At 52.5% G+C, this 23,084-nt stretch overlaps 1 protein-coding gene across 1 annotated transcript in view; it reads right to left on the reverse strand.

Moving 5' to 3' along the window:
• Nucleotides 1-9,182: 9,182 nt before the first annotated feature.
• Nucleotides 9,183-23,084, reverse strand: part of CDH22 (cadherin 22) — a 123,178-nt gene continuing 109,276 nt past the window's right edge. Inside the window, exons 9-12 of the mRNA XM_080684548.1 lie at nucleotides 19,592-19,713; nucleotides 19,366-19,483; nucleotides 13,283-13,534; nucleotides 9,183-10,498 (exon numbers count right to left, since the gene is read on the reverse strand). Of these exons, the coding sequence (XP_080540674.1) occupies nucleotides 9,954-10,498; nucleotides 13,283-13,534; nucleotides 19,366-19,483; nucleotides 19,592-19,713 (1,037 nt within the window). The 3' untranslated portion in view covers nucleotides 9,183-9,953. The remainder of the gene's footprint in view (nucleotides 10,499-13,282; nucleotides 13,535-19,365; nucleotides 19,484-19,591; nucleotides 19,714-23,084) is intronic.

Here is a 23,084-nt window from a genome sequence, read left to right on the forward strand (position 1 = left end):
CTGGGCGGGATGGGGATTAAATTGCCTCCAATTACCAGGGAGTGAATGGTGAGCTGTGAGGCCAGAGGGATGGTGTGTGCCTGCCAGGATCTGCCAACCACAACGGGATTAAAAAGTCCTGTGTCTGCAGATGGCCCCTGTGTCTGTCTGGGTGTGTGCACATGAATGCCCGTGTCCCTGGATTTTGTATCTTTGTGTGTGGGTCTAGGGGCCGATGACAATGCACATGTAGTGTGTGTGATTGTGGGATTAGAGATGTGTCTGTGTGTCTGCTGATGGGGCTGTCATTGTGCCTGTGTGAGTGTGCTAGCATGCATCTGTGTGTCTGGGCAGTGTGTGTGTGAGTTGTGTTCTGTATCAGTGCGTGTCCTCATGACTGTGAGCATGTGCATATATGTGTATGCATGTATCTTTGTGTGTGAGGATTCTGCATGGGCATCTTGGTGTGTTGCCTTCATGTATATGGGTGGGTCACTGGGCTTTTTCCTGAGTAGAATGTGTGTGTGTGTGTGTGTGTGTGTGTGTGTGTGTGGTTAACTGTGAGGGTCTAAGTGAATCAATGGGTATGAAGAAAAAGGAAGGGAGGAAGCTATGCCCATCCTTACCCCATCCCAGCTGGTGATCAGGACCCGAAGGCCTCCTCCCTCAGACTGTATAAGCTTCCACTGAAGGGAGCCTGGCGAGGCTCTGTGGTGACAGCTGGTGCTGGGACTAAAACAGGGGATGTTATGGGCTGAGTTGTGTCCTCCTAAAATCCATGTTGAAGCCCTAACCCACCATACTTCCGAATGGAACCTCATTTGGAAACAGGGTCATTGCAGGTGTAATTAGTTGAGATGAGGGCACAGTGGAGTCGGGGAGGCCCCTAGTCCAATATGACTGGTGTCCTAGAAAGGGGACATTTGGGCAGAGACACAGACACAGAGAGGGAAGACAACATGAAGAGACACAGAGAGAAGACGGCCATCAACAAGCCAAGGAGAGAGGCCTGGAACGGATCCTGCCCTCACAGCCCTCCCACAATCACACAAGCCTGCTGACACCTGGATTTCAGACTTCTAGCCTCCAGGGCTGAGAGATAATACATTTCCGTTGTGTAAACCACCCAGCTTCCGGGGCTTTGTCACGGCAGCCTGAGCAAACTGGTGCCGGGAATGTGGAGTGTTAAAGCCTTTCTAGCTCCTTCTGCTCCCAGAAGGCCCATCTCACAGACGCCTGGGCTGTCATCAGCAGGCTGCCGCCCCTTCGCTCTGCCCCATGGCATCCACTCGGCTCACTCCAGCCGAAGCACTCTGCCCTCACGACCTGAATCCGTCAGCCCCTCCTTGGGTTAGACATTCCCACCGTTGCCCCTTTTCCAGCCCCTCTCATGTCCCTGAATTGTAACTTTCTCCAAACTCTCCTGGCCAGGCTGCACTTTATCACCATTTCAAGAGTAAGCACACTTTCTTCTCCCCATGTTCTCCTCTCCCCATCTAACTCTGTGTTCTGCACATGAGGGACACCCGGCTTATAGCCTTTTTATGAGCTTGGATTGGGGAAGAGGACTCACCCCTCCCCTCCTTCATGCATGCCAAGCTCCTGCAACCATGACCGAACAGCTGCCCCTTATTTTGCTCTTACTCTAGGCCGGGTCTGAGCGAAAAGCTAGTCCGGGCCACCTTGTCCTGCAAACAATCCCATGAGGTAGGTACTGTTTTTAGCCCCATTTTCCAAAGGGGAAACTGAGTCACAGGGAGGAGAAATTAGTGCTCTAAGGTCACACCTTGGCATTCTTTTTTTAAATATATTTTATTGATTTTTTACAGAGAGGAAGGGAGAGGGATAGAGAGCTAGAAACATCGATGAGAGAGAAACATCGATCAGCTGCCTCCTGCACACCCCCCACTGGGGATGTTCCTGCAACCAAGGTACATGCCCTTGACCGGAATCGAACCCGGGACCCTTCAGTCCGCAGGCCGACGCTCTACCCACTGAGCGAAACCAGTTTCGGCAACCTTGGCATTCTTGAATGTTAGATCAGAAAGGAACTTTAGGGATCAGTTAGGTCACCCCTCTCACTGCCCCCATTTTACAGCTGGAGAAATGGAGGTCCAAGTGGCTCTTCTCCCTCCACCTGCGCCTCAGAGTTTACCCTTAACCCTGTGACCCCATCAGTCTCCCCTCTCCTCGGGCCTCCCTGGCTCTTAATGACTTTAGCTACCCTGTAGGTGAGGGGGACCAGCAAAGATTTGTTGAGCTCCAGTCCTGAATTCCCATGTCTTGTGCACATGGCTTGCAGGCCCCTCAAACTCAACATGCCCCCAATCAAAATGACTTGCCATGATCCCAGATTTGAAGTGTCTTCTGGGTTTCCCGGCTCATTACCAGCTTCGCCGTCCTTGTCACTCAAGCCTGAAAGCCTTAGACATTCTCTACCCACCATCCCCATAACCAGTTAATTGCTGGCTCCTCCTGGGTCTTCCTCTTAAACATTTCTCAAATCCACTGTTGCTGACCCAGTTTAAGCCTGAACATCTCTCTCTAAGGTTCCTGTATCAGATTCTCATATCAGCTTACAATTAGGCGTGGCTGCTTAGGGCAGAAAACCAAAATAACAGTGATTTCAACAGTTGGAAGTTTCTTTCTCATGTAAAACAAGTGTGGAGGTGGGCCGTTCCGGTCTGGTATGGTGACTCCCTGAGATTGAAAGGACCCACGACTATTTCGAGTTCACTGTTTGACCAGCCTTTGTCCTCGTGGTGTAAGGGGGCTGCTTGAACTCCAGCCATCTCAGCTGCAATCGATCAGCAGAAAGGAGAAAGGAGCAGGAAAAGAAGCAACAGGCCTGGGGCAGCGGTCTTTTAAGGAGGTGTCCTAGAAGCTGCCACATGACAACTCTGCTTCGCTCACATGGGCTGGGACTGGGTCCCGGTAACACAGAGTTGTGATAGAGGTTGGAAAATGTGGTCCTTGTACTAGATGGCATGTGCCCTGCTAAAAATCGAGGGGTTCTCTGATTTAAAAAGGTGAGGATATGAATTCCTTATCTCTGTGTTGGTCTCTCTCCCTCCTCTCACGCTCTAATCTACCCCAGACTCAGCAGCCAGGGCGATCTTTCTAAATGCAAATCTATACAAACTGTTGCCAGATGTGACAAATAAAAATACAGGATTCCCTGTTAAATGTGAATTTCAGATAAATAATGGCTATGTGTTTTAGTATAAGTATGTCTAGGCAATATTTAGGAGATACTAATGCTAAAACCATTATTCGTTATTTATCTGAAATTCACATTTAACTGGGCACCCTGTATTTTATCTGTCAGCTCTATCCATACACCTTTCATAGTTCCTCATTTTCTTGGGAAAAGGTCCAAGTTCTTTGGAAGGGCCTGCTGGGCCCTTGACAACCTGTCTTCCTGGACAAGCCCCGCACTGCTGCTGTGTTCCCTGGAGCTGTCTCAGCAGCCTGGGATGCCCTTCCCCATCTGAAAGCCCCAGGTATCCAGGAGGGACCATGGCCTCTATGTTCCTGGGACATGAGAGGGGTGAGAGATGATCTGATGAACGAAATGACAAGTCCCCGACTGCTCAGCAAACAAGGGGCAAGGTTGGAGTGGCCCCTGGACTCCTGACTCCCTCCCCAGTGCTCTCTGCATCCCGGCTCGCTCACATGGTCCCAGGGCTGGGATCTATGTCCCTGGCCTTAATTACCCACAGCCCACATCTGAGTATGGCACCCCCAGCACACAGGGGGTTAAGCCGGCCGTGGATTGGGGAGCTGGAGCCCGCGAGTCCTCCCTGACAATAAAGCTAATGAATCCTCCTTGCTGTTTTCTCTCGCACAATAACATTTAATCATCATTTGCACAGCAAATGAGAAGTTTGCCGCGGATGCAATTCTGCACGAGTGGCGATTTCTGCGTGTGGGCACCATTCCTGCTGTCCCCAGCACACCTGACAATCGGGGGCTGGGGCTGGGGCAGGCTGCACCCTGGGGGCGTGTTCACACCCATGTGCCAGAGCTCGGACCCCACACGCATGTGGGAGACAAGCTTCAGGGGCATGTGCCTGTTTGCATGCATGCTTGTGTGGAGTCGGCACACGTGACAGGGCTGTGGGTGAATCATGGTGGGCCTGCCCAAAGGAGCACATGGACAGAAGTGGTTAGGTGCTTGAGGACACGTGGTGAGGAAGTGGAAGTACACAGACAGGCAGATGCGTGGGGGTGTGTGTCATTACATGTGTGTGAGCGCTTCTTGGAGATGCTTGTTGGCTGTGCCTCGTTGGTTTAGATCTTTGTAAGTCCTCATGTATATTATACACAGACAGACCTCCCAGGGGCCCCCATGTGCAAACACACCTGTGGGCATCATGCACTTGGAATTAGAGTTTGTAACTGATTGTTCCTAAGGCTACACATGCTTTCCTGTGCATGAGGGTGTGTATACGTTAGGGATGTGTGCATGGAACTATGAGTTCATGTGCATAAGCACATCTGAAGGGATCCACACACATGTTCTGTGTGCCTGCATGGGAGTATCTGGAACCCACACATGTTCATAAGTGCATGCTTGGATGGGAAATGTGTTGGCTCATGGAAACGTATCACTGGATGCACATGTACATGCATGTAAGAGAAGACATCTATGGGTGGCATGTATATGCTTTGTGTACAAATATGAGTAAACACATGAGAGCCTGCCTCTAGTACAGGCATGGTGTGCAGATGTGTGAGCACGTTTGCAGGCCTGCAGGGATATGCTCTGGGTGCATGGCTGTGAGCACGCATGTGTCTGCGCTGTGCATGAGGCAGGAACATGTCTTCGGGGACACATGTGCATGCATCATGAGTATGTGGGCGTGCTGGACACCGCTGTGCGTGCACTGAAGCGTGAGCCCTCTTGCCTCACAGTGAGGGCTGACAGGGTTACATTTTCCAAAGGCTCAGCGACCAGTGATGGAGCTGGCCTGAGTGCTTGCTGGCAGGAGGTAAGTGGCGCTGCTGATTCGTGACCCGGGGGTGGGCAGCAGTGATGGCTGGCTGACGGATGCCAGAGCTTGGCTGCCCCCGCGCCCCCCCCCCCCCCCCCCCCCCGTGACAGCAGCCGGCTCTCTCAGCTGCCTGAAGCAGGACGTGGGGGGTTAGTTCTTGACCTGTGTGCTCCGCACTGACTTCCCACTTCCCGGTGGGCGCCCACAGCCATGTGCAGGCGCATGCATATGGGTACACAGCAGACACGCAGACCCTGGCTTGGACAGAGGCCTGGGCCCCACCTCCACCTTGTTCTTCAGCTCTGCCATCTGTCTGGAGTGCCTCCCCTTCTCACCAACTGCTTCTCTTGCCTCCCCACACTCGCCCAGAAACTCCACTCAGAAGCAGAGGTGCCCGGCCAGAGGGGCTCAGGTGGTCGAACATTGTACCGTGCACTGAAAGGCTGCCAATTTGATTTCCAGTCAGGGCACATACCTGGGTTGTGGGTTTGGTTGGGGCACCTACGGAAGGCAACGGATAGATGTTTCTCTCACATCGAAGTTTCTCTTTCTCCCTCTCTCTGCCTCTCTCTAAAATCAATCAATATATAGATAGTCATCTTGGGCCTGTGCAGACTCGTGTGAGGTGTGTGACCCTTACAAGCTTTCTTATGCCTTTGAGCAAGTCCTCCTCATCTGTGAGCACTGGGTCCCTCATCTACAAAATAGGGCAAGTGATTTTCCTGCTGAAGATTAAACAAGGCAACTTATGTAAAGCGCTCAGCACAGTAAGCATCAAGCCTACTTTCCATGGGTTTGGCTGTATGAGTTAGAATGATGTACAGTGTGTAGAACAGCACCCGGCATGCAGCAAGCCCTCTGTAGGTGTGCTGTCCCCATCACCAGCAGTATTACCATGATGTCATTGTCATGAATATCGCTGATTCTAAACTTTTGGCCAATGAGACATTGATTCTGACCCATGACCCGAATACTCTTTTATCCCATGATGACGGCGAGGGAAATGTTTTCTTTTTGTCCCAGATGCCTTGTAAGGAGGGCAGGCATTGCGTTCTCTGAGCTCCTTGATGGTAGGGCCTGGAGCAGGGGTGGCCGCGCTCTCTGCATAGCACAGGGATGGGATTTGGAGTTTGGGGAAATTGACGCGAACCAACCAGACAGATGGCCAAAGGCTGTGTCCTCCACAAGACCCTTCTCTGTGACCCCAAACTGTCAGAAAAGTGTACAAAGCTCGCACAGTGCTTGGCATCAGCGGGCACCTTACAGAACTCAGCGAAGGGGCTGGGCTCAGTGGATTGCACTGCTGGGTTGGCAAGGACCCAGTGGACATGGTGAGGGCAGGAGCTGGAACAAAGGGGACGGAGGAAGCATTGCCCTTCCCTCCACACCCCGCCCTGGGATTAGCAGAAACCACGGAGAGCCCTGAGGACCCCCACAGGCTGTGGGTGTGGCAGTGAGGGGAGGAGCGAGCAGTCTCTGGGCGCAGACAGTGACATGGGACATACCCAGGCCACGAGTTCAGCGCTTACTGTGTGCCAGACACTGTGTGTGCTGCTCACAGTGTACGATTGGGGGCCAGAGCGCCCTGGTTAAATCTCGGCCTTGCCACTTATTAGCTTTTGATCTTGGACAAGTTACTTAACCTCTTTGTGCTTCAGTTTTCTCACCGTTTTGTTTGTTAATCCTCACCGGAGGATATTTTTTCCCCTATTGAATTTTAGAGAGAGTGGAAGAGAGGGGGAGAGACACACAGAAAGAAACATCAATGTGAGGGAAACACATTGGTTGGTTGCCTCCCGCATGGGCCCCGTCCGGGGTGGGGATCGAGCCTGCAACTGAGGTACATGCCCTTGACTGGAATTAAACTTGAGATCCTTCAGTCTGAGGGCCGATGCTCTAGCCACTGAGTAAAACTGGCTAGGGCTTCATTTTCTCACCTCTAAAATGAGGGCCACTCATTGGGTCGTTGAGGGATTAAGTGAGTTTTTAATTCGTGCAAAGTGGTTAGAGCAGTGCCAGGCACGTGGGAAATGCCCAGTCAGTGTCAGTGGTACTGTCGCACTCTATCCTCACTACAGCCCCACGGAGGTGTTCTGAGCGCATGCACTTCATGCAGAAGAAAGTGAAGACAGAGAGGGCCACAGTCACTTGTCTAAAGTCACACAGCTGGTAAACGGTAGAGCCAGAGGCTCAGAGGGTGAATCTGGATGAATAATGTTCTTTATTTCTGGCAAGATCTTTAACTCAGTGTGGCCTTGGGAAAGTCATTCTCCATGTGTGGGATTTGGACAGCATGTTCAAGTGTCCTGTGACTCCATGTTTATATGTCCTGGACACCTAACCTGCCTGTAACCTGCTTCTTGGCGGAGTCAGAATCTGTCAAGGAACCGGCAGGTGTGGAAGGAACAGTCTTAGAATTAGGAGTTCTGTGCTGTCCCAGTCCTGTTCCATGGGTGCCAGTCACTTCACTCCCCTAGGTCCCGATTCCCCCTCTAAAATGGAGATATCATAACCAACTGCGAATTGTTGTTGGGATTCCGTATGTGAGAGTTGGGCACACACGGGTGGGAGAGGAGATCACCTATCTCCCCATCCATCCCTAACTCACCATACCCAGTTATAGCACAAGCTACAGGAACCAGGAGGGTCCCAATATCCCCTGATGTGGGCCTACCACACAAATCTCATAGCCCCACCATTAGCCACCCTCTGTGGACTTTAGGAGACAGGTTCAACTTGAGCAAAGCATCAAGTTTTTCTTGGCCTGGCCTTCAATTTCTTTCCCTAACCTCCCTCCTCCAACCAGCCTTCCCTGCCTCACATCTCACGACTCCTCCACGCAGTGATCCAGCCCCTGCCTGGGACCGACACCATTCCTAAAGCCATCACATGCTTCTTGCCTCCCACTACTCCTCCCTCCCTCTCTGCACCCCCTCCCCAACCTATGCAGGTACTCTTCTTTCTGCTTGGCATACTTTTGCTTGCTTGGCCAATTCATACATCTCATACTCATTCTTTAAGATCCAGTTGGAGTCACCTCCGCTGGGAAGCACTCCAGGAATCATTTAACCATTTTTCAGTGTTTCTAGGACCTTGTTCTGTTAATTCTGCTACAACTCTTACCAAATGCATTATTATTGGCTACTTCTGCCCACTGCCTCCTCACCCCGCCCAGCTGGGCCTTGAGTTACTGGAAGGCAGGAATGACAAGATCTGTGTAACTTGGGTGAGTTACTCCTCTCTGAGCCTCAGTTTCCTCACCTGTGAACCGGGGCTGACAGTATTAACTTAGATGAAATAACACAGATGAGGCACTCAGGACATAACAGCCATATGGCTCTGGATCTGTCACAGTGGAGGGAATGAGTGAATGCTTGCTGGGAGGGTGAAAAAATAAAGCTAATGAGTACTTATTGATCACATTCAATAATGTGTCAAGAAGGCACTGAGATTAGAGCTTAACCTTTATGATCTCATTTAAGCCTTTTAACGATCCCTTAAGGGAGGGGCTGTCATCAGCCCTGCTTTATAGGTGAGGAAACCGAGGCTTCAGGAGTTGAGGACCGCGATGAAGGATGCCCAGGTACCGGGAGGTGGCATTAACAGCAGATCAATGTGGAATGAATGAATCACTTGGGAGTAGGGTGGGAAGACAAATAGCCTGTATCTTATAATCAAATGGTTTTAGAGCTGTAGGCTTAGAGATGACTTAGCCCCTTCGGTTCTTAACTTGGGCGGGGTCCATGAATGGGGTGACTGATGGGTTCCAGGACCAGACAGATAAGGTCCCCATTGTGCTCAGTGGCTTCCGATCCCTTCATCTTCCACCAACCCACCTTATCCAAGTCCTAGAGCCACCCAGCTTGTCCTCTCTTGGCACCCCTGGTAGGTGTCCTGTCCCAGTGCTGCCTGCGGCGACGGCAGTCTCTGCAGTCCCTGGAACATCCCTACTCCCTTGAAGGCCAGGCCAAGAAAAACTTGATGCTTTGCTCAAGTTGAACCTGTCTCCTAAAGTCCACTCTGTCCCAGCAAGTCCCCCTCCCCTCCAGCCGCCCTGGGAGGGTGGGAGGGTTGGGGAAGAGGATGAGCAAGGGACAGGCATTTGGGACCTTTCCTCCTCCCTTGGAGATGGTGGGAAAAGGGGGAGCGCCACTGGGGCGAGGGAGTGAGCTCAGACCTGGGCTTCTAATAACGACAAAGATAGTAATAGTATCAAAGGCTAACATTTATTGAACACCTACTAAGTGCCAGGCACTGTCCTAACCCCTTGACTTCTGAACCCTTTTATCTTCACAACCCTTCCAGGTCGGTTCTGTTATTAGCCTCAGTTGACGGTTGAGGAAACTGTGGTCCAGAGAAGTGGGGTCACGTGCCCAAGGCCAGGCAGCTGGCAAGTCCCAGAGGCCCCACCGTTCACTGACTGGGTGTCTTTGGACAGCTCACTGCCACTGTGCTGGGTGGCTTTTTCCATCTTCTCCATCTGTTTCCCGCAGGGTCCCACCTCATGGTTTCTGTGTCGACTAAGATGATTCTCCAGTATCCCAGCATACAGTAGGCGCTTAGTAAATGAACAGCCCTTCTTTCCTCTTAACTCTTATGGGGGAAACCTGTGGGGGGCATCTGGCAGCGTCCCCCCCAGGGTTTTCCCCCAAGCCAGGAGTGAGTAACCCGCCCCTTCTCACAGCAACGACACCCCGATCTCCCTTTCTAACCCCAGATCCACGCAGTGCCTGGTCTCACGGCAGTTTTTATAACGTTGATCATAATTCTCGCACCTCTGGGCCGAAAGCTGCACCCCCACGCCCCTTGCTAGGGGCTTTGGGAATCCGCTCCCAGCAAGTCCCCCTCCCCTCCAGCCGCCCAGGGAGGGTGGGAGGGTTGGGGAAGAGGATGAGCAAGGGAAATGCTGTGTCCTCGGGCCCAATGGGGTCCTGGGTGGGGCACGCAGCCGGGGCCCACGGTAGGGTGGGAAGGGGGCTAGGAGTCCGGGGCCTGGTCGTCGGCGCGGTGGCCGGCGTAGAGCGCGGCCAGGGGCCGGAAGCGCGGGCCCCAGCTGCGGAGATAGGCGAAGTCCTGCTCGGAGCCCGACGAGCCGCTGTGCAGCGAGCTGAGCGAGCCCGCGGGCGAGTCCGCGCCCTCGAAGGCGTAGGTCTGGAAGGCGTCGTAGGGCGGCACCGACAGGTCCCCGTCCGCCAGCGCCACCTTGCGGCTGATGAAGTCCCTGAACACCGAGAAGTCCGGCTGCGGGCTCGGCGGCCCCTGCGGGAGCGGGTGGCGCTCGGAGGGTAGGCAGGGCGGGGGGCTGCCTCCGCCCGGGCCCCCGCCGCCCCCGTCGCCGCCGCCCTTGAGCTCGCCAAAGTCGTAAAGGCTCCGCAGCGCCGACATGTCGTAGGCCTCGGTGTCCTGCTCGCCGCCACCCTCGTCGTTGTATTTGATGACATTGTCCCGCATGTCCTCGTCCTCCTCGGAGCTCAGGTGGCTCTTGTGGTGGCGCCTGAGGGTGAGGATCAGCAGCACCAGCACTGCGTGGAAGACAGAATGGGGAGTGAGGGCCGCCCAGGGCCTCCCCTCCTACCCCTGGGAGCCGGCCCAGTTGGCTATCTGGATAAGCAGTGAGCTATATCCATCTTGGGAGGTGTGCAAATTGGGGCCAGACCACCACAGTCTGTGGGGGCACAGAGGGTAGTGTTAAGAGATTTCATGGGTGTTAAGGGCTGAACCCAACCTCTGAGGTCTTCATCCTCAACTCTATGAAGAGATACACCCGAGGTCTAGGTGCTGGGGGTTTAGGAGGTAGCAGCTGAGGGCTGGAGGAGTGAAAAATGTCCTTGGCCCTGACCTCTCTTTCACCCTCGCCCTCCTCTGTCCACTCCAGAAGTCCTGAGCACCCTCTGAGTCTCTGGAGTCTCAGGTCAAGCCGCCTCCTGCAGGAGCCCTTCCCCGAAGAGCTCCAGGCCATCACCTCCCAGCTCCCTTGGTGAGGGGTTCCTCCCTCCATCACACTGGTCCTCAAACCTCGGTCCCTGGACCAGCAGCATCCAGCGTCTCCTGGGAGCACGTTAGAAATGTGAATGCTCAGGTCCCACTCTAGACCTACCAATTTGAGAGCCACTGCTCCATCATACCATCGGCCCTGCTGGGTTAACATGTCGGTCTCCCCCCACCCCCAAATACACATGCTCCACTACCCTGGAGGACCTGGGCAATGTTCCCCCAACCTGCTGCCTGGCGTGCAGTGAGCATGTGAAGCATGCTTGTTGAATGAATGAGTGAGTGGTGGATGGAGACCTGGGTGAGTGAAAGGATGAGTGAATGAATGAATCAGCCCTCCTTGGCTCTCTTCACTTGACTTCCAGCACTCCTTGTTCTCTGCCTCCTCCCATGTCTCTGATCACTCAACCATCTAAGCAGGCTTCTCCTCTCCGACTTGTTAACGTCAGATGTCCCAGGACTCAGTCCTTGGACTTCATCCGCCATCCCTGTCTTGGCGCTCTCCGTCAGTCCCATGGCTTTATAAAAGCTCCATTTAGGGGCTGGCAAATCCTGTATTGCAAACTCCAGCCTGGACCTCTCCCCTGAAATCCAGATTATATGTCCAGTTTCCTATTTAACCAGTCCTCTGGGTTGACCAAGAGAATCTCAAGTTTAACTGCCCACCTGTGAGCTAATAATACTCTTTCCGCCTTCCTCACCCTCAGTCTCCTTCATTGCAGTGATGGCAACCCCGACTTCCCAGTTACTCAGGGCTTTTAGTCTCTTCTGTTGGCTGATGAGTTCCAGCGCCTAGAACAGTTTAGCACAGGGGGGAACTCACCGCATGGATAAATAAGGAACTGATGGACAAAGGGGAGAACTAAATGGATAGGTGTGTGGATGGATGGACAGATGTCCTGGGTACTATGCCAGGCCCTGGATTTTTCTTGCTGCTCCAAACAGCTCCAGCAGGGCCAGTGGCCAGAGTCAGCTGTGAGGGCCATGAAGCAGGGTGCTGGCTCATGGCCTAACAAGGTGGCTCATGACAGGGAAGGGGATAGGGGCCAAGGAGAGGTCCGGAGGGAGGGAAGGTGTCAGGAGAGAAGTGGGGAAGATGGATGGGTGGCTTTTGGAGCGGAAGGCTGGAAGCTGCGGAGGGGGATGCCCCTGAGAGCAGATGGCGGGGAGCGCAGGCGGCGGGCGACAGATGTGCCAGGCCTGATCAGCGATTCCGCCGTCACCTTTAGAGCACTGATGTGCACTTTCTTCGTTTGTGGGCAATTAGGCAGAAATTTGTTTGCACTGCCTCAGAAAATGAGACCGCTGTAAAGTGCACCCTCTGGAAAAGGGTTTCTGAGCCATGGGCTGGGGAGGGGAGAGGGGGGGCAGGGGCCTCCCAGCTAGGAGGAGCCTGTCCAGGGCCTCTGCAGGGACCTGAGGAGGTGCAGCTTGGCCACAGGCAGGTCCTCAGAGGGGTGGGCAATGGCCATACAAGTGGTAGGCAATGCGGGGTGGGGGGCAGCTGCCATCTCCCAGGGAACTGAGCAAAGCCGGTATCTGCAACATGGACCTCCCTTGAGTCCCTCTAGCTCTTGCTGTTCCATGAAGCCCAGTAGTCAGGGCTGAGATGAGGCCTTTTGCTAGCAGGGTGAGAGGCGGTATTATGGTCACTTGACTCAGTTTAGCTCCTGGAACTTGACCTCTTCACTGGGAACATGGTGGGGGTTCAATGGACTGCTGGTGGAACTGACACCAGAGTAAATTTTGACCCCAAATTCTTAAGATTTTGCCCCAGCTGCCCCAAGGTTTTGCCCCCAGTTTAGATTCATAGCAGGTGGGGTAAAGGAGCAGGGGACACAGGGTGCAAAGACGTGATTTCAAGTCGGAGGACTAACTGTGCAGCCTATGCAAGCCACGAAACCTCTCTGAACCTCAGTCTCCTCATCTGAAAAATGGGGATAATACACCTGGCTGAGTGGTGGTGAGGCTCACAAGAGCCATTTACTAAAAGCCCTACATAGAGAATAAAATAGGACAACAGATGAGAGAATTTTTAAAAACATGCGTGGTTTTTCAAAATTAGGGAACGCTTAGACTGTGTAGAGGGTGGGGCAGCATGACTTAGTCTCAGGTGGGGTTTGACCCCATCTGGAGTGGTGTTGGGGCTGCTCCGTACTGAGAAGACTTTTCACGGGAACTTCATGTTAGAGCTTGGAGACCATTCAAGCCAGCCCTTCCTTGTATGGGGAGGGAAACTAAGGCCCCACGGGAAGGAAATCCAGTGCTTCAGGATGGGGGCCACTGGGGAGGGGGATGGCTCTCAGTGGACTCACCGACTAGAATGAGGACACAGACCAGCAGGGCGATGAGGGCACCAGGGCTGAGGGAGGCGGCCATGACAAAGGCTGTGGTGTTGCAGGACTGGATGGCGCCGGAGCTGTCGCAGCCACAGATGCGGATGGTGAGCGTGCCCGTGCTGCTGAGCGTGGGCGGCCCGCTGTCCACCACCAGGATGGGTAGGAAGAACACGTCCTGCTCCTGCCGGTTGAAGCCCAGGTGCTGCGTGTGCACTGCGGCTGTGTTGTCTGCGTCAGAAAAAGGGAGGGGCGTGTGACTTGGGGCCCAGGGTCAGCTTCCCCTGTCCCAGGCACCTCCTGATTTCACCTCCGGAATAGCCTCCCTAGGCCCCAGGCTCCAGCCTCCCAGCTGACCTATGGGTCTAGTCCTCGATCTTCTAAAACTCTGTTACCAGCTGTCCCCAAATTCTGTCCCCAGCTGCCCGAAGATCCTGTTCCCAGCCAGATAGCCCACAGTTCTGTCCTTAGCTGTCCCAAGATTCTATTCCCAGCTATCTCAAGATTCTTTTTCTTACTCGAGCTATTCCAAGATTCTGTCCCCAGCTGGGCCAAGGTCCTGTCCCTGGCTATGGGTTTTTTTTTTTTTTCCATTTGTCTCAACAGCCTGTTTTCGTTCCAGATTCCACCCCAGTTGTCCAATGCATCCTGACCCTGGGGAACTGTGGCCCTTGGGTGGTGGCTGGCTGGGCCCCGACAAGTCCTGGGTCATCAGAAAAGACTGGGGACACTGGCTAGCAGCTGCCTTTGGCTGAAGAAGCTTTCTGTCAGGAGTCTAAGAGACCAAGCCTGGAGGGCTGGGGCATGGCCCCAGGGCGTGGTAAGAGGACCTGATCATGGCAAAGCTCCCTCAACCCCCTCTTTCCTTTTTTTAAGACACATGTGGCCAGAGGATGGTGAACTGACACACGTACTCATTACCTTGCTGTAGCCTGTTGCTAGGAATGCCAGCAGGAGTTGGGGGTGGGTGTCTGGTCTTGGAGCAAGGGCTCACGTCGCGTGTGGTACCTACTTCCCCTGGCCTTTCTGCCCCCTCTATACCTCTCTGGGATGGGTCAGGCCATCCCTGAGCCTTCAACATTTTGATCGCTGCCAACGTGATGGTACAGAAGTACTCAGAGCCCAGCTGGCCACTCCCCACACTTCACAGCCAACTCCACCAGAGGGGGCCCTGCCCTCCAAGTCTTGCAGCTGGTCTCACTGACCTCTGACTTTGGCAGCCTGGGTCCCTCTCCCAGCCTTTGTGGCCTCAGTTAACCCAGCCTCTTCTCTGCAGCCCCCAATTCAGGGCCCCCTCCTGGCCTTCCCCATAATGGATACAAAGCAGGAAAAAGGGCCTTTGGAGGGCCGTGTGTGACCTTGAGCTCTTCTAGGAAGCAGACTAGAGATCCAGCTGAAATGAGATTGGTCCCGTTTGAAGCTCACGTGATAGGCACGTGAGAGTCTGTGATATTATTCTATCCACTTTTACACCCATTTGAAAATTTTCACAAAAAGGTTAAAAATAATGCCAAGTTGACGATTTACTAGCTTGGGAAACTTAGCCTCTCTGGACATCAGTTTCCTAATCTGTAACTGAGGAAAATAGAAGCACGTAGGTGTGAGGATTAAATGGTAAGAGGCATGCATCACCCTTAGAAGAGTTCCCAGCACACAGAAACTCACCACAGATGCTGGCGGTTCTTTTTTTCGAGCCCCACCCGATGCTCCTGGGAGTGCCTGCTCCCTGTCTAGGTGGCTCTGTCCTTTACTCACCAAGTCCCCGCTATTTGCAACACCCTCTCCACCACCTCGCCTGGGCAAATTCCTCATCCGTCACGCTCCAGCTAAATGTCACCTCCTTTCTGTGGCCTCCTTTCTCCGCTTCCCCGGGAAGGAAGGATTTATGACTCCCCTCTCCCTGCTCTGACTACGGAGGTGCTGTGCACACTTCTGTTACAGCACTTGTCACATTGTGGTACCGCGGTGTGTGCCTGTCTCTTGCCTGGCCCTGAGCTAGACTTGAACAGCGATGCTTGAATGAACCACAACTTTCGGGGTAACGTTTGTGGTCCTTGGTTAGTTCCTCGAGCTCTGGCTTGAACTCTAGCCCTCCTGTCAAAGGCTTGGTTAACCCCAGCTGTGAAAACATCTGCCTTCCCTGGGGAAGAAAGGAGGCTCAAGAGCAAGATGGGGGAAAGAGGGAATGGTGTGGGACTCCTTTGCATGTACCGGATGCTTTCTATGCATCAAGGACTGTTCGGATATTTTAAACACATAGTAATGTTTAATCCTTACAACCAAGAGTTGACATTATCCCCATTTTATATATGGGAAAATTGGTGACTTATCTGAATGTATCCAGTGAATTGTTGGCATAGCTACCTTTCCATCCACCCCAAATTACCCATTCATCCATCCGTCCGTCCATCCATCTATCCATTCTCTACCCATCCATCCATCATACATTCATCCACTGCTCCTCCATCCATCCTTCCATCACCCATCCATCCATCCATCCGTCTATCCATCCATCCATCCATCCATCCATCCATCCATCCATCCAGCCATCCATCCATCCATCCAATAACTCTTTATTGAGTAACTACTATGTGCTAGGCACCATGCTATTACTGGGGGGAGGTGGGGAGGGGGACGGATAATGGAGAGCTAAACCAATAGTACTGGATCTGAGTTTAAATTCTAATGTGAGAGACAAATATTAATTAAATAGAAAGTTTAGTCTACAATTACAAACCACGGACCATGGTGAGGGCTAATGAGGAAAAGTATAGGAAGAGCACCTAACAGAGGACTGGACTCAGTCTGGAAGGTCAGGGAGGTCTTCTTGGAAGAAGTGATATTATTGCTGAGCCCTGAATGATGAGTTCAAGGAGAGGGAATAGCCATGCAAAGGACCTGGGGTTGGAACATACACAACAGACTCAAGGAGCTGAAAGCAGTTCGTTGTGGCTGGAGGGATGAGGGTGATGGCTAAAGCGAGTCAGGATGAGGCTGGAAGGGGAGGCAGGGACCCACCATGGAAAGTATTAGAGGCCGTGGTAAGGAATTTGGCTTAATTTCTTAAAAGCAATGGGAGGCCATGGATTGGTGGGCTTTAAGCAAAGAAGTGATCTAGGGACATGTCATTTGTTCCTTCAACAGTAGATACTAATTGAGCACCCGCTACATATCAGGGCTATTCTAGCCCCTGAGGATACAGTAATGAACAACACAGACATGGTCTCTGCCCTTGCTGAGCCTATATTCCAGACAAGGAAGTTTCTAATGTAAAATATAAGAGTGGATGTAGAAGACCAGTGAGGAAGCTATTGTGTGTTTCAGGTGTGAGATAATAGCGGTAGTGGAGGCATCGAGAATTAGACAGATTTGAAAAATGAGTGGCTGGCTCTGGCTCAGCTTCAAATTTCCAAGCAAGAACAGAGGAGAAGAGGGATATTTGTTTCCCAGGGTCGCTGTCTTTGGCCATGGAGACATATGTTTTGAGAGCTTTGGTCCCTGCTACTCCTTCACCCCATAAAGAGGGACTCCCTGAGCATCGTCCCTGAACCCCTGAGCTGCCCTCCCGGGCAGTGGCTGGTTCCAGCTGGGGAAGCCACTGGCCAGCCCAGACCCCTACCCCAAACATCTAGGTGGAATCTGCGCCCAGCAACGCATCCATCCATCTGGCCTGACATACATCAGTGTCAGTCCCTGGCTGCAAAAGCAATATTTATAAATCACGTTTCCAAACTGGCTACAAATTTGTACAAAGAAACAGATGGTTTGGGGTAGCCGTTTGTCACCCTGGATATTTATACGGTGAGGAGGAGGGGGCTTGGCACACAGCGGGAAGGATGGCGGACAGGAGGAGGAGACCTTCCCTTGCTCCTACCAGGGGTCCCACCAGGTAGAAGCTCTGGCAGCCTCCAGTCAAAGAGAGGCATTTGGGGCAGAATCCCAGGCCCCTGGGTTGGAGAGACTCATGGATTTGGAAAGGCCAAGCCAGGGCTATTGGTGTCTCCTGAGGCCTGCTCAGGAGACTGCTGGAATAATGAGAGGGCAGGGCTATTCCGGTTGTTAAAATATTGAAATACTTCCAAAAAGGTTTAAAGAGCCACAACTCTGAGCCCCTCAAATCCTCCCCTGAGGCCTTAGCCTTTCCCCCAGGCACTCCCTACCTTGTCACAATCAAAGCCACCAAGGGTGGAAGCCTGGCCCAGCCAGGGCTCCTGGCTCCTGCTCCCGGTGATTTAGGGTCAGTGTCCTCTCTGGAGTGTGCTAGGTGTGAACTATGTTTAACCCGACTCCTGGGAATACAGGTGGGTCTGGCTACAGAGGCCCTGAGGTCCTTCCCTTTGGAGGGAAGGGGTGTAAAGGTATTGGGGATGGTCCCACACTTATTCCAGGGTCAGAGGAACCACCACGGTCGGGCCCCTGGCACCTCTCCTTTGACATCTCCTCCTGGTCCTGTCACTCACTCACCCCAGCCAGGCAGGCCTCCTGTTCCTGGAGCATCCCAGGCGTTTCCACCTCAGGGACTTTGCACTGGCTGCTCTGTCCACCTGGATCATGTTTTTGTCGTTATCTGCATGGCTCACTCCCTCATTTCCTTTAGATCCCTACTCACTACTGATTCCTTCAGGTGGCCTTCCCAGACCGTCTTATTTAAATTAGCCTGTTTTATCTCCCCCCCCCGCCCCCATTTTGTTTAATACATTTTACTGAACACCTACTATGTACCAGGCACTGCTGTAGGCACTTAGGAGCCAGCACTGAATAAAACAAAGTCTAGGCTCTTATGGCTATTACATTATTGCTCCCACTCCCACAGCCACTTACACCCCCCACATATTATTTATTTGACTCATTTCCCCCTCACTAGAACGTATACTCCAGAGGGCAGGGATTTTTATCTTGTTTGCCACATATTTCCAGGGCCTAGAACAGTGCCTGACACAAATGCTCAGTAAATAATTACTGAGTGAAGGAGACAACATGTTCTAGGTACTCAATATACCTCAGCAGCTCCCATCTCACATGGTCAGCCCCATTTTACAGATGATGAAAACTGAGGCTTACAGATGTGCCAACCTTGTTAGAGTTGCATAGAGAGCCACCAACTGGGCCTGGGCAGGAACCCAGGTCCCTCACTCCCAGTCCATTGATCACCCAGTCTATTCCTCAAAGGCTCAAACTTCAAATTCTTGGGGAACCTGCTGGGGCATGTCTCATAGTGGGATCAGCTCAGGCTGGGCGGGGCAGTTTCCTTTCAAGGTAGTGAGCTAAGGCAGGAAGTACACTGGATCTGAGACAAGCACAGGTTTGAGTCCCAGCCTCCCCACTGACTCCTACAGGGCCCGGGGCGGGTCCTTGATCCTCTTAGAATCTCAGTTTCATGACCTGCAAAATGGAGGGAGGAGTAAGGAACCCACGTTAGGGTGGCCGTGAGGATGCAAAGAGCAACGTGAGTGACATAAAGAGCTTTTTAAGCTGAAGGGTGGGGGTGTGTGCATATGGCTTATTTCAACCTTCACTTAGAGCAGTGGTTCTCAACCTTTCTAATGCCACGACCCTTTAATACAGTTCTTCATGTTGTGGTGACCCCCAACCATAAAATTATTTTCGTTGCTACTTCATAACTGTAATTTTGCTACTGTTATAAATCGTAATATAAATATCTGTGTTTTCCGATGGTCTTAGGCTCTACAGCAGCAGTTCTCAACCTGTGGGTTGCGACATTAGAAAGGTTGAGAACCACTGACTTAGAGGCTCTTTATGCCCTGGCCTCAGACCCACCCACTCCTCATGGATTGCCTCTCTGTATATTTCCATCTATCATTCTCTACCCTTGAGATGCCCCCTCTCCACTGGGCCACCCACCCCCTGCTTGTTCTGCAGGGTTTGGCCAGCGGCCTGGGTAACAACAGCTCCAGCTTGGCCCAGACTTTCTGTGTGATCTTGGGCCCAACGCTGACCCTCTGGGTGTCTCAGTCTCTCCATCAATAATGTGGAAAGAAGGCAGTTAAGTTAGGCTCCTCCCTCCATGCACCCTAGGACTTGGTGGTTCAGAAGTGACTCACCTTGAATGTCGAGTAGAGAGAAGTGAGGGTTGCTGGGAGCTTCAGGCACCAGGCGGAAATAGAAGCGGTGCCCACCCTGGGGCTCATCTCTGTCCACCACGCTGATGGTCTGGATGAGCTAAAGGGTGAGGAGGGGCAGGGGGATGATGTGAGGCCGAGCCCCCTTGGGGCTTGGGCCCTGGCCAGTCCCGGCAGCAACGTGCAGTCCCCAGCCCCTGGGTGATACCTGTCCTGGCTTGGCGTCCTCGCACACGGCTGCCTCGTAGGGAGTGGCCAGTTCTGGGGGATTGTCGTTCACATCCAGGATTCGGATCCTTAGGGATGCCCGGGAGAGCTGGGCATGATTGTCTGTAACAAGAGCACAGGAGGAAGGTGACAGGTATCCAATATGAGACCTAGACAGCCCCCCACCCCTGCGGCTGGACAAGATCAGGCTGTGGAGTCACACTGAGAGAAACGTGTGGGGTGATCAAGCTGGTACCAGGGTCAGGACTGAGGACATCTGGCATTATCACCACTGTCACTGTCACCATCACCATTGCTATCACCATCACCACCATTAGATGATCACTGTAGCCATCACCATTACTGTCACGGTCACCATCACCACCAGTGCCATTAGCATTGGCACCACTGGCATCATCATCACAACCTTCACCACAGTAATCACCAATGCCACCCATTGCCATCACCAACACTATCACATCTCCACCAGTACCACTGTCAATATCACCATTACTATTACCACGACCACCATTAGTATTATCATCGCCACCTCTGCCAATATAACTATCAGTACCACCATCTCCACTCTCATCACTATTAACCTCGTCAATGCCATCACCACAGCTCTATTACCATCACTATTAGATCACCACCAGCTCTGCCATCACCATTAGAATTATCACCGCCACCACCTTCATTATCTCTACCGTCATCACAAACACTAAGGCCATCACTAACACCACCTCACCCCCACCACGTCATCCGTCCCACCATCATCACCCGTATCACCATCACGTCACTACCCCACTCCCACCTCCCACAGCACTACCAGCACTGTTGCCAGCTCTGTCCCCTCACCATAGAGTGAATAGAACACACCTGGAGCATTCATGCCCATTGTTTCAGGTATCCTTGTAGAAACTCTGTGGTTTGGTACAATTTATATCCCCATATTGCCGAAGAGAAACTCAAACATGGAAACGTTTGAAGACTTGGGCAGCTGGCAACTGAGCCCCAAATCTCTGCTCTTTCAAGACCTGATCCTGAGAGGGCATGACACGTCTACCTCCAGTCTTGGCCTGGGTCCTCAGCAAAACCATAAAGTCCCCACTCCTCCAGCTGTGATGTCTTTGAGGTCAAGGCCTCTGTCGTATTGCTTCAACATTGTGGGATACGACACAGAGTAGATTCTAATACATTTGTTGAACAAATGAATGAAACCCGGAAGGATTCAGATGGAAAGAGGTTCGAGTTCCCGGCAGGGCTCTGTCCTTGGACCCAGTGCTTGATTTCGGGTAAGATCTTTCCTTCTCTGATATGAGTTTCCATACCAGAAAGCAAACAGAGCATAGTGAGTAAGATCTAGCCAAGTGGTTCCGATCCCAACGCCATCACTTTTTTTGTCGTGTTGTTAATCCTCACCTGAGGATATTTTTCCTTTGATTTTTTTCGAGAGTGGAAGAGAGAGGGAAAGGCAGAGCGAAACATCGATGTGAGAGAAACACATTGATTGGTTGTCTCCTGCATGTGCCCCGACCAGGGCCCAGGCCAGGGAGGAGCCTGCAACCAAGGTACGTGCCCTTGACTGGAATCGAACCCGGGACCCTCTGGCCTGCAGGCCGATGCTCTATCCACTGAGCAAAACCAGCTAGGGCCCAACACCGTCATTCAGCCGCTGTGTGATCCATGAGATGTGACTTGTCTTCTCTGTGCCTCAGTTTTCTCACCAGCAAACGGGGGTTAGTAGCTATAGGTTGGCTAAGAGGACAGACTGAGTTACTATCTGTAAAGCCCTTCAAACTGTGTATGCAACACAGCAAGTGCTACATAAGGATCTACTGAATAAACAAACACCCTCTCAGGGCTGTTCAGCAGTGACATCAAGTGACTAGGATGTTGGGACACTTCACCCAGACTATCCTCTCTGAGCAACACCCAGAATGTTGGCCCTTTCTATCTTAGCCATGAGTTCATTCCTCTTCAAGGACATCCTCTGGGACAGGAAACTACCCCCTTCCAAGCAGGGATCCGATGGCTGGGTCTCCAGCCTGCCTGGCAGGGAACTATTCTGGGGGCAACCTGGAAGCTTCCAGGCAGCCAGGAACCCCGTGAGTTTTGGGGGGAGTGGAACTGGTTGGCTGCCTCTTCCTCTGAACGCAGGGCCCGTTGGATGTGGACTGCAGGTGCCTGTGTGTTGATAGAGAGAAAGGGAGATGGGGAGGCAGGTGCAGCCACCTCAAAGGAAGCGGGGTGAGTCTTTAATTAACTCAGACCCTGACCCCTCTCTGGAGCTCCCTTTAGCCGGGGGCACCTTATCTTCTCAGCTCACTTGGATCTGCCGCTTCAGTGATTAGAGGGGGCTTTTCCAGGGGCGGGAGATGGGAGTCGTGACTGGGAATGCCGGGAGAGCCGTTATTTTTAAGAGCGCGGTGTTGGAGAACTTAAACAGACAGATGGTGGTGCTTTCTGGAGTCGGGGAGGGTGAGGCTGTACCAGGAACAGGCACCTCTCTACCCGCGGAGGCAGAGAGAAGGTAGGGGGGCACCCTCCCCTGCAGTGGGGGCGGCACAGGGACCAGAGAAGAGACAGAGTCCTGTGGGCACGCAGAAAGGAGCCCTCAGGACAAGTTCCCCGTCCGTGGGCAGCCACCCTGCGGGAGGACTGGGGCCACAGCTGGAGAGACCCCCATGTGGCACCATTTCTTTAGCTTCTGCTGGGTATCTCCTCCCTCTTATTTTTAAAACCTTCATGCTTTGTTGAGATGTCATTGTCATACGACATGGTGTGAGCTGAAGGTGTACAATGTGTGATGCTCTGATACATGTATAGATTGTGAAATGTTTACACGATACGGTTAGTTAACACATCCTCCTTCCCACGTAATTACCATTCTGTTGTTGTTCTGCCTTCTCTTTTAAAATGTCACAGGTCACCTTTTGAGAAAGCCCTGAACCCTTAGGCATGAGTGAGGGTCTCAGATCTAAGAGGCGGGGCAGCTGAATAAACCCTGAGGAGGTGAGCCTCTACTTTGCCAACATCACCACCTTCAAAGCTTATCCCAGGGACCCCGAAATTGGGGGCTGGCCTGGAACCCCCAGGGCTCGTGGGCCACCCTGAAATCAAGACCCAGTGCGCCTGACATCACAGCAGTCTCCAGCCGGCTGCATATTAGTCACCTGGGAAGCCTTTAAAACACACAGATGCCCAAGGGTTGGCCACTGGCATTTTTTTAACAGCTCCAGGAACTGAATTAGTAGCAAGGGCTGCCAACCACTGCCCTGGTGTGACTGGCAGGTGGGGGAGTGCAGCCTGATGTCTCACCTCTGACTGCCTTCTTCCAAGGTTAACATCATTTGTAAAAATTGATAATAATGATTCACACTTTTACCACCTTAAATGTTTCTGGTATAAAACAAGGACTCCACCCATTCATTAATCTTCACCGCTGTGCAGGACTTTCCAATTTATAACAGACTTTCTTATCTATGACCTCA

Source organism: Plecotus auritus, assembly GCF_963455305.1.
Source record: "Plecotus auritus genome assembly, chromosome: 8".
NCBI classification, from domain to species: Eukaryota; Metazoa; Chordata; class Mammalia; order Chiroptera; family Vespertilionidae; genus Plecotus; species Plecotus auritus.